The 12,377-nt window shown below is 39.3% G+C and overlaps 1 protein-coding gene across 1 annotated transcript in view; it reads right to left on the bottom strand.

Moving 5' to 3' along the window:
* GLP1R (glucagon like peptide 1 receptor) overlaps positions 1-12,377 on the bottom strand; it is a 49,731-nt gene that overhangs the window by 19,868 nt on the left and 17,486 nt on the right. Inside the window, exons 4-7 of the mRNA XM_042874846.1 lie at positions 10,102-10,211; positions 7,464-7,570; positions 3,548-3,701; positions 1,397-1,556 (exon numbers count right to left, since the gene is read on the bottom strand). Of these exons, the coding sequence (XP_042730780.1) occupies positions 1,397-1,556; positions 3,548-3,701; positions 7,464-7,570; positions 10,102-10,211 (531 nt within the window). The remainder of the gene's footprint in view (positions 1-1,396; positions 1,557-3,547; positions 3,702-7,463; positions 7,571-10,101; positions 10,212-12,377) is intronic.

The following is a 12,377-nucleotide window of genomic DNA, read 5'->3' as shown; positions in this document are numbered from 1 at the left end:
ATAGGATAAGGGATGATGGTTTTAAATGAAAAGAGGGGAGATTTTGATTAGATGTTAGAAGGAAATTATTTGCTCAGAGACACTTGTACAGGCTGCCCAGAGAAACTGTGGTCCCCCATCCCTGAAGGCACTCAAGGCCAGGCTGAAAGGGGCCCTGGGCAGCCTGAGCTGGTGGGTGGCAGCCCTGCCCACGGCAGGGATATGGAACTGTGTGGGATTTAAGTCCCTTCCAACCCAAGCCATTCTGTGATTCTATGATTCATTCTATGATTCTATGGTTATATAAAATGCTTTTGCTGCATGGTCTACGTAAAACAATAACAGAAGACAAATAATTCCTTCTTAACTAAAACTCTTACCATGAAATTGCTATTCCTTGTATTTATTTATACCAGGAAGCCTTTACTTTCCGTATATTACTGTTCAGTAAAATTGGTCGACCAATTCACACTGAGTCATTTATAAATATTTTATCAGTGAATTAATTTACTAGAATATTCACAGTTGGTAAATCCATAGAAAGAGAAAGACAGTCAAAACAATTTAAATGTTAGAAGTAGTATCTGTGAAAGCATTTGCAGTATTTACTTTGATTTACTTTCAGCTTTCCAATAGTCACTCAAGTTCCACAAGGATGGGAGAGAGGAAAAGAGGAATGAAGAGAAGGCAATAAAGACACAAAAGAGATTCTTCAAATCAGTCCTGAATAGTAATAGAATTCACGCTAACTGGAGAGTGAAAGAATCAAAGCTTAAGATCAGTCCTGAATAGTAATAGAATTCATGCTAACTGGAGAGTGAAAGAATCAAAGCTTTAGAATTTTCATAGAAGTTCTGACTAAAGCAACTGATTTTAACTCATCACAGTACTTAATCTCAAGCATACACATGTCCCTGGCACATGCACCCTGACCAATCTTTCACCTGACGTTTGTCACTTGGCCTGTTCTGCCCACAAAACCAATCAGAATGCTACCTGCTAGCAGCCCCTTGTTTGTCATCCCTGTTGCATTCCTCCACATTGCCAGCACGCCTCTATCTTTACTCTTGGTTAGGTGTGATATACACCATTATCTTGCACCAAAAGTAGATGATGCCACTGAATGAAATGAGAAACTGTCAGGGTACGGTAATTCAGAACACCCTTTGCACACCTGAAACCAGCCACACATTTTTTGTGTTAGAAGTTGATGTCTTGCTGGAAAAGTACCACATGCTTGTCACTGCTCTGGGGAGTTTCTGTAGTGATGTATAGCCCCTGCATTATGAACCCACAGCCTCTATGCTGCAAGCCACACTAGCCCAGCTCAAACATCAGGGATCAGGTATAAAAATAGAATAGACTGCAGAACTTGAACTGGGCAGTCACAGGTGGACACAAGGAAAGATCAACTTACCCCAGCCAATGCAGAGATACAGCCGAAAAATTCTCTGCTCGGAAAAGACAGACAGTACCAGCAGCGTGTACAGGTACATGCCTTCCACCAGCAACCAGTAGTAGTTTGCAGCCACACAGTACTGCATCATCACAAACACCAAACGGCAGCTAAGGGATTCCTGTAATGGAAGAAAGCACAGCCCAAATGAATATAGCAGTGGCGACAGGAAAAAAAGCAGACTAACCCGAAAGAATGTTTTTCTCTATCCTTCTTGTACTTCCACAAAGACGGTGAAGGGCCTGGAGCATCTGCCCTATGAAGAAAGGATAAGTAAGTGAAATGGGTCTGTTTAGCCTTGAGAAAAGAAAACTGAGAGGGGACCTGATCCAGGTCTACAGATATCTAACATGTGGGGGGCAGAGTGGTGAGGCCAGACTGTTTTCAGCAGTGTGTGGAGACAGGACAAGGGGAAACGGCTGGAAACTGCAGCATAGGAAGTTCTGCACAAATGTGCGCAAGAACTTCTTTACAGTGAGGGTGACGGAGCACTGGAACAGGCTGCCCAGGGAGGTGATGGAGTCTCCTTCTCTGGAGATACTCAAGACCTGCCTCGACACCTACATGTGCGACCTGGTGTGGGGAACCTGCTTTGGCAGGGGGGTTGGACTCGATCTCTGGAGGTTCCTTCCAACCCCTATGATTTTGTGATTCTGTGATTCCTTCTCAAAACAAAACCTCACGTTTGAGTACTAAAAGGACAGAGACCAGCACTATGTGCTATACAAAGCAAGTATACAATGTTCCTACTTTCAAAAAACCAAAATTATTTGTATTGAATTTTCCTTGTAAGCATTGGACTATAATTTGAAAAGCAGCACAGAAAGATGAAAATGAAAAGTAGCGCCCATAACACATGTAAATCAGTGAATTTTTTCAGTTCTCCAAATATTCCATTTGGCAGCTGAGAATTTACATATTCAAGAGCAAATAGCAGAAACCATAATATTTACCATTTTCCTAAGCAAAAGGTTTTTGATAGAAGCAAAGTATTGTTCAGTGTATTACATTTAAGTGCAAAAAAATCTCTCAGCTGACAATTTACATAGATGTGGGCAGCAGAACTTTAGATAAGCATGAAACCTGATTATCTAAATAATGTATCCATCAGATCTGATGAAATCACTATTTTGGATAAGTCATGTCTGAAAACACAAAAACTATTTTTCTTTCTTTCTTTTTTTTTTTTTAAAGAAAGGAACGACTGACAATTCATTGTGAACATTCCCAAGCCCTTCATTTAATGTAAGCATTACAATCTTACTTTCTGCCAACCAACACATTCTCAATGCAAAGAAATGAACTATCCTATGATATTCACTTGCGGTATTAACAATTAAGCCCTAGGCAGCGCGTCACAAAAAGATGGTACTAATTACGTATTATGTCTCTTTATGACCCCCCCCAGTCTAGTATTTCAGTAGCAAATGCTATACCCATGTTCTAGAATCACAGGAGTGATATAAATAATGGGAATACATTTCTATAAAGATTCAATTACATTTTGTTTCCCAAATCTGAAGAGGAAAGGCATGCTTTCATCATATTCACAAGAGCTGCATATCCTCCTTAATTGATTGAAAGTATTTAATTAGTCTGTTCCTCCAAAGCTTTTCTAAATGCTTTTAAATTTGCATTTCAATTTGATGCTTCAATTTTTCTATCATTAAAAGATTATAAAGATTTCCAAGAATGACCAACTAATTTGATCACTATACCGGAGGGACAATACTAACACAGGTGGTGTTGGATTAGTAAAATGAATTTCCTCATGCTACTAATAGAAGAACTGAATCTGCAGCCCAAGAAGAGGGACGAGTCATTTATACACATGCAAAAAATCCACTTGGCCATGCCTGTTCCATTTAGAAAGGCAAACCTACCAGAGGACGAGAAAATACACCATGACATCAATTGTTTGTCTGCTGTAAGCTCTGAATGGCACAACCACAACCACAAATGTTGTGCTGTAAGGTTCAGAGAAATTACAGACTGCAGAAAGCATCGTTTCGGACAAGCCTAGGTGTACAAACTGAAATTACCTGCTGTGATGCAGACACACCACCATGATGACTCCAATATCCTCATAACCACCACAGTGTCTGCCCCTACCTGGAAGGAGATAAGTCCTTCCCACTGGTGCTCTTGTGTGGCTGTGCTGTACATCCATTTCACCACTGAGTCTTTAATGAAGACGGATATAGCACGGAGGATAAAAGAGGTGAAGAGGTTCAGATGAATATAATTTCTTGTGCAATGAAGATGTCTGTAAAAATGGAAGAATCAGTCATGATCCACTAATAGTGTAAAAGCTGCAATATCATAGATAGGACTGAAGTCAGGCATAATGAGCCCTGTTGAAAATCATGAGGTACCAGAGGAAATCCTTGTAACTTGAGAATGGCTGGGGGCATTTCAAACTGTTCTTGGAAAGAAACCACTGTCACAGAGGAAATTATATTCAAAGTGCAGCTATGAGGGTGAACGTCTGAGAGAAGGGAAACAATGGGTACATAAGAAAAATCAATTTAAAATGTTTTAAGAGTGTAAAAATTAAATCATTTTCATAAGAAATATCCAAAAGGACTAAAACCATTCTAATTTCAAATCATGCTGTACCTAATCCCTTTGAACTGTCCCCATTGTCACTTTGACTCAGGAACTGCTGTGCAGTACAGCTTCTGGGTTATGTACAAGCATCCCATCCCCAATGAAAAGAAAATCCACCTGTAAATTATCAATTTGACAAGAGAAAAAGCTGTATTCAAATTGCCTCCAAGGGAAATTAATCTCCTGTGTAACAAAAAGGAACACGATTTCCTCCTCTGCATTCAGAATTGAAAAAAAAAAAGAAAAAAAAAATCCTCTTGAATTTCAGCAGTCACGGCTGTAAAGACAACAAAATTGCTACTTATTGAAAAGAGCATGTTAAAGGATAGCAAAGGAAACTGCAGTCACATAAATGGCAACCAACTGCAGAGTGCTGCTAGTGCTTTACCAGTCTCACCCACAAATTTTTTTCTTCCAGAATTACAACGGTACATATTCTGCTTCAAATGAAGCTAACTAGATATAATTCTCTCTTTGAAGCAAAAACAAAAACAAACAAATAAACAAACAAACAAAAAAACAGAAAGAAAAAAAAAATAGGCTTGGTCTTGAATACTATCAGTTTTAAAATTAAGAAAAAGAAGATTTAAAAATATATAATTCAATAAGAATTGCTTGTATCACTTTTAGATCACTGCTTATTGCAAAACTTACATATAATTAATACTTATTTTTGTTTAATTCAAAGTTTATTTGTTGCTACACTGCTACATTTCAGAATTGCCATATATTTAAATCCAATTGACAAATATATGTAAACTAGCCATCTGAAGATAATAGGTTGAAGTAGTTACTATTTCTGCTGCAGTCAATGCAAGCTATTCAGATTGCCTAATTCATGAAGTTATGGGCCTGGTTCAGCTTCCATCACTGAAATTACAGATTTTTCTTTCATTTCAGAAGATGGAAAATTGGACACTAGAGATACATTACTCTATTGAATCATTACAAAGAGCAAATACAAGGGTTATTCTGTAGTATAAGAACTTACTAACTCCTTCCTATTACAGAAGTGGCAAATACCAGCATTTTGATGCCACAGAATTCAATTTTTATCCTTATCTGATGAGACTGCACAACCAATGGGGATGAGCCATGTTCCAATCAGCATCCAGAATCCAGTAACTGCAGTCACACAGCGGGAGCGCCTTATGTTTTTTGAGATACAGAAAGAAGTTGTCTTCAGACAGTCAATTCAGACATAAAAACAAAAAATAGTTTGATGGCACTCCTTAATATCTCTGAAACCTTATTTGCAAAGCCAGAAACAGACACTCATGCACACTTCTCCAGTCACTGCTTCACAGTTGAAGGAATAAGTGCTAAAGAATCTCTCCACAAAAATCAGGGCATCAGCATTTCCTTTCTCCTACCAGTCATCTGTGGCAAGGTTGCTCCTTGTGATGTGCCAAAGCCACGTGCATCCTTCCTTCGGTAAGTACATGGTTGGGTTCTGTGACTTTTACATCTGGGCTGCTAAGATTACTTAAAAGGTGTCACTGATGGGTGAAGCAAGAAGAAAGCCCTCATCGTGGGAGACATTTGGAGAATTCAGACCATCTGGTGTTTTGTTGGATGAGTCCCATGTTGCACAGCCACAACATGTACAAATCACAGTTATTACATGGGACTCAGAGCATGAGAATGTCTACATTTCTGCAGTCATTTTAAATCTTCTTTGAGAAGGAGAAGGGATAACACCACGCTACAAGGCGTTGCAGGTAGTATAAGGCTTAGGTTACTTTAGCTTTGGAGATTAGAAGCTGAAGGCATGACTGATTTTTAAATGCAACTCCTCCAATAATTAGGACAGGTGAAGGACTGCCTTGCTAACAGAGTGCTGCCTTCAGAGCAAGCAATCATTAACTGGCAATGAGAATTATTTACTAGGGAAGAAAATTTCTTAAGGATTAGAGCACAGAACTGGGAGACAGGAAAATACAACTCAGAGGCAGCCTCATCAACATGTAATCAGGATGATGAGATCCAGATGTATACAGCATCCAGGAGCAAGACCACATGACAGAGGGACTTCCCTCTTATGCCAGAGTATGCTTATGTCTTTGTGTTTTCTAACACTATGTGTTCAGCATTCCTATAGCATAGGAAAATCTGTCTGGAATCAGTGAGACACCTATTGTACCTAGGGAGAGAAAAAAAGAGATTGTTTTGTTGGAGGCTGAAGACTTTATTTTTTATTTTAATCAAACCTACACAATGTACCATGAACATGTATCCAGTTCAGGAAGGCTGTGCAACCTGGAGTCTCTCAATTTTGAGGTACTTTGTGCAATGTGTTGGTGCACTACTGGATGAAACCAGTATGCTAATGTGACCAAGTGACAGCAATATATTTCACAAAAACTTTATAAATATCAATTAATTTATCTTCCACATAGCAAAATAAATGAGATTTTCTGAAAGCCCTCCAACAAGAGATTGTGGTAAAAGTCCTTCTCTGCATTGAAATACACCCTACACAAACCACATCTGGAATATTGTGTTCAGTTCTGGGCTCCTCAGTTCAAAAAAGACAGGAATCTCTAAGAAAAAGTCCAGCAGCAGGCCACAAAGATCAATCAATCATAGAATGGTTTGGGTTGCAAGATGATAAAGGGCCTGAAATCATCTCCTAAATGATGAAAAGCTGAGAGACCTGGCTATGATCAGTATGGAGAAGAGAAGGCTGAGGGGCATCTCACTGCAGTTTATAAGTATCCGAAGTATGGGAGTTGAGTTGAAAGTGACAGACTCTTTTCAGTGGTGAACAACAGAACAAGGAGCAACAGGCAGAAGCTGGAGCATAGCAAGTTCCATACAAAAACAAAGAGCTCCTTTACAATCAGAGTGATGAAGCACCAGAACAGGCAACTCAGAGAAGCAGAATCTCTTCCTCTGGAGATATCCAAGACCAATCTGGATGCCTTCCTGCAAGATCTACTGTAGAGAACCTGCTTTAGCAGGGGGACTAGATGATCCCTAAAGTTCTGTGATTTTGTAATTCTGTGACTAGGAAATGGGCAAGACTGAGGTTTATACACAACTCTGTGCAAGGCAGAATGAAAACTTCTCTGCTAAATGTCCACCTGCATCCCAGATCCCCCATCACCAAGGCAACAACATAAGAGAATGTTGAAATCTCTTTTTTTTTTTTCCATCTCTTTAAGTGGAAACTTCATTGAAATAAAAAATATAAAAACAAAATATTTCAACTAATAAACAGTGTGCTCATACACGCCAGTCATATAATAGAAGCTTAGGAATTTTGCTTGCATTTTAAGAAGAAATGAACGCGAGAAAAAACACAAAGGCAATTGAGAAATAAGGTGATAGAAGAAGGGTAAAATCAAATTTTTATGTCAGCCTGATACAATCATACAGAAAAACATTCTCCATTCTCCAGAGCTTCGCCAGTTACCTGAATCCAAGAAGAATGGCAGTTGCAATTATAAGGGCAGAGAAGGAAAGAGCATATCCAATGGTGTATATGATGGACAAATTCAGGAGCTGTTCTTCTGGTGCATCCTGAGAGCACATAAAGGAGAAAAGAAAAAAAGAGAGGGAGGAAGGGATAAACAGAGCTAATGGGCTTCAGATCTTTTTACCAAGTTGCTTTTTAACTTCTCTTAATGATACACAGAAGTCATTCTCCTATTTTTAAGGTTAAATGCCTTCATTAAATCACTCTTCCACTGTCCTATGTTTTAACAAAATAAAAATTTTAATATTCATTCCCCAGCTGCTCCCAGGTGTTCAGTCAAAATGTTGAACTTCATAGCCAAGCTAGAAAATAGATAATGCAACATTATTTGATCACAGAGTTGGAGAGGCATAAATTACCACACAGGCAGGTATTAAACAGATGACAGAAAGAACAGACAACTTAATTCTGCAGTAAAAATGGTAAAGCTTATATTTTCAGACTCACACTCTTAGAGCCTATCACCTTAATGCTGTAATAAGGGTGTTCCTTTGGTAAAGTCTATGTTTAGAAATAAAACAAGCCAGGTCCCATTTGCTAGCTCTAAGCCTTAAACTCATGCAATTAAACTCTTTCCTGTCCATGAATAGTGCCTCTTCCACCTCAACTACACTGCCTGCTGGCAACAAGCTGCAGACCACCTCATACCATGAACTATGAGTTACAGCACTGCCCAGAAGGGAACGAGGTGATGTAGCAGCAGGGATGCTCATACCTTCCTGATAGCCTCTCTCTCTCTTTAGATGTCCTGTTGAAGACACATCCATTTAGACTCCTGATTAGAAGTGCTGGACAAAATCTTTAGGGAGAGAACTGTCTGAAAAGCTACATGTAGGTCTGAAATACAGTACGGACTTTGTTGCTTAGGCCCAAAGGCACATTCATGTTCTCTTTTACTTCCCTACTTCAAGCTGTGATTATGCAGCAGACTCTCAAGACCTGCGATGTACAAAGGAATGTACTCGTTGTACTTCAGAAATAAGTACAGCCATTCAGATGTATTTTGCGGAACCAGGAGGATTTAATGTGAGCACACAGGCTTTTCCTCAGGGATTTGCTAGCTTAGTTTTAAAAGGAATGACATGAAAGCTACTTTATGAGGAGAAAAACAGCTACTGAGACATAACAACTTAAAACACCTACACAAATCAAACCTACAACTCATACCTAAAGAAAATAATGTTATTTTATAAGGAATCACTTGCAAACTCTTGGGACTGTGTGTAACAACAGTTGTGACATAGTATACAATAAGCTCATAAAAACAACTTCCTGTCTTCGTGCACAAGATGCATAGATCGCACAGTGTAACATTACCAGGGGCTCTGTGCACATTAGCTGGAAAAGCAAATGTGGTCATTCACATTCTGGGGTCTCACACTATTTGTGAAGGTTTTCAAAATCCAAACTAGCTCATGGAAATCTGGAGGTAGGTGCCAAATGACCACATGTTGCCACAAGCTCTCTCTTTTCTTGGCATGTTCCAGCACAGGTCTGGAAGAAACCACAACGGCAAATGGGGAAAAGGGATCAAAATTATACTGGGTGGTACACTAAAGTGCTGTGCTGAGACACCCAGAATGTGCTACTGATACGGAAGAAGAAAATTATAAAGAAATGTTAAATAAAACACAATATAAGAAAATGTTATATTTTACACAGTTGGAGAACTAGAAATTATCTCTTTTTGCATTTCCTTCTAGTTTGCAGCCATTTATTCCTTCTAAAGAGGTGCTGAGTTCCAGGAACTCAGGAGGCACTCTGCCTGTGGAACTAAGGAATTTCATACACTAGAACTGTTCTGGCTAGGTATGTACTAGTTCCCAGCATGCTGGGACAGAGAGCAAACTCAATTTATATGAGCAAAAGGATCACCCTTGGAGGCTCACAGCTGTGATGGCATTACATCATGGGTACGCACATAGTGCACTAGCTGACGCCAGTGGCTGACCAAAATCCCTTGGAAACCTCTCCACTCTTCTTTATTTGGTGCCAGGTATTCCAGCTCCCTGCAGAGTATAAAGTACTAGGGCAAGAAAACAAACAGACAAGCCTAATTCTACAGTTCATGTCAAATTTAGCTTAAAAACAAACAAACAAATCCCACAAACGGACAGAAAGCAGGAACTACCCTTTGCCCAAAGCTGAAAAACAAGTGCCTTTCAGGTCAGTTAATTTTAATATCTACTTATGAGACAGAGAACACAAACTAATTTTATCCCAGAAATATTCTACCAAGGGAAGGGAAGGAATGGAAAAGGGATAATATTAGATGACTTCTGTAATGAGAATTTTTCCTGCTGTAAATAAGACCACTGACTGCCTCAGGAATGTCCTGCACCACAGCCTCCAGTTTACTTCTCCCGGCTGTCTCACCTACATTAACCCTAGGCTCATCTGCCTCACTTTCTTAAAGGGGAGATACCTGACATTACTGTTAGACTCATCAAAGTGAGGCACTCAGGATGAGTTGAAAATGATTACTTTGACAGGGCAAAAATCCACTTGCATCAATGATTAGTGCTGTCCTCTGTTTGGTCCTAAACAACAGTAGCAGCCAGAGAGGCACTCTTACCTGGTCAGAGGCCTCACACTCAGTCAGGTTCCTCCAGGGCAGAGTTGAGTTCTCCTTCAGCAGCCAGGTACCCTCGGAGGTGCAGAACCGGTACACCTGCCCATGCAGCACTGCCAGAAACAAGAGGGGACACAGGGTCAGCTGGAGTAGAGCATGCATGCTGGGAGGCAAGGCTGCGACCTTCCCTCCTCACCAACAGCTTTCTCAGTTGGAAAGAACACAGCAGCATGGCTGCAGGAGCGCTTCACCTGCTTCCTGCCCATCAGCACTGCTGCTGCCTGGCCTCAGGGCTACAGCCTCATCTACAGTATTCACAGGAAAAAGAACACGAGAAAGGTGTTCATGCTCTTCCTATTCTGAAATCATGCAGACCACTGAACAGAGAAACCTCAGAACAAATACGTTAATACAATCTCCCCAGAATGCAGCTATCTAGGCAAACATCTGCACTACAAAACAAAACCATAAATCTCTGCTTAAAGTACCGTACAGTCTTTTTATTCCTTCTGTCTACATGTTTGGATAACAAATAAATAAAATATCTTTTAAAAGCAGTTAGCAACTTGATCTTGTAAAAGCAGGTACGATGAAATGGCTTATAATAAAATTACATCAGACAGCAGCACCAAAATAGGAGTACAAAGGGTAAGGACAATTGAACTTTAGCATATGAAAGTATCTAAAGTCTAATAATTCTAAATCCTAATACAGCAGTAGTCAGTGCAGGAACCAGACATTTCTGTATTCAGGAAGAGTTTTAAGCAAAAAGAATTAAATCAAAAATCCAAACAGAAGAAACCACATAATGTGAATGGGAGAAAAAACTATGTATGTCAATGGGAGAAGCATATGCTTCTCAGGAATTATTTATCACCCGAAACATTTATGAGATAGAAAACATTGAAAACAAAATAAATAAAGATCTTAACCTATAAGGCAGCATTAGGATTGCAGCATGGTTGATACATGGAGAAATGCTCACAAAAGAACTGAGAGACCATGCAGATAACAGGAAGATGTACTAAAGGCAACCTGATACTCTCAGGGACAGGAGATCAAGTCTCGACCCTGTGGAAACAGAATATTTTCAGCTGTATATAAAGACATCTGACCTTATATAACATTAGCACAGGTTTATTACAAGGCCCTGGAGGTTTTGATGTTGAATACATACTAGACACACAAGACCTTTCATCCTCTGCATCTGGTCACGTTGAAAACCAGCACTGCGCAAGACATGGGAGGCAAACTCAATCCCTAGGATTCTTAATTGTGCCTGAATCCTGTTGTGACTCAGGCCATTTTACTTTTCAGGCAGTGCAAATACCAAACGTACAACAACCAGCTCCAGTTTGAGTAGATGAAAATGATGAACAAACTTTCCAGATGTGAGTAGCTCCTGCCTCCCTACTATCATACAATATCCTTCTCTTGTATCATAATACGTTTTGTTACCATACAGTCAGTGTCTCAATTGACACCAATTATTACATATATCATATACAATAATTGGATATCACACTCTACAGTGAAAATAAATAAAAACCACTTCCAGCATATGGGGAATCTGATTTTATTTAACTTGTAAATTAATGCATTAGCTGACAAAGTTGCACAACTTTTAGAATGGGATCTTAAAGAAGCCAGTTTATTTGTAAAGTGTCAATCACACCTCATTAGAATTACATGTTAAAATGTGGATTGATGTCCAAAGCTTAAATGCTCTGTAGACCGATAAAAGACAGAGAGGAGAGGCCAAGAGTTAACACTGAAGTTAATACCATCATCTATAATGTTCTCTGATGAGAGTAAATAAAAACAAATGCTGTGGCCAGCTAAACAATTTTACTTTAGAGGAAAATGTTATCACATGACAGAATGCTCACAAACACTTCCTTACCAGCCTCCTTTTATTAGAAATAGAAGCAAATTAAATGATTTATCTGCTTAAAACAACCTGATCTGCCTTTTACAACAACACTGTGTCAAGGTCAGTGTGAGATTACTCACCTAACAGTCCCTCAGGATAAACTGAAACATTATTCACTGTAAAAACAAATTACAGCATGTCCTATTCAACCACTTCTATTCAGGCAGAGAGATGAGAGAGTGAGGAAAAAGACAAGAGACCAAGAGTTTTGTCTAGCTGCTGTGTATCAAGTATTATAGAACTCTGTTAATATATCTTCTCCATTTCAAGCAGAGGTAAATGTTTTGGAAAAGGTAACAATTTTGTCCATTTAAAAAAATGGATTCTGTAGTATACGGGCATCACA

This window comes from Lagopus leucura, unplaced genomic scaffold (genome assembly GCF_019238085.1).
Source record: "Lagopus leucura isolate 7727_CA_CO unplaced genomic scaffold, USGS_WTPT01 Super-Scaffold_73, whole genome shotgun sequence".
Taxonomy (NCBI): Eukaryota; Metazoa; Chordata; class Aves; order Galliformes; family Phasianidae; genus Lagopus; species Lagopus leucura.
This window is presented reverse-complemented; position numbering and strand designations above follow the sequence as displayed.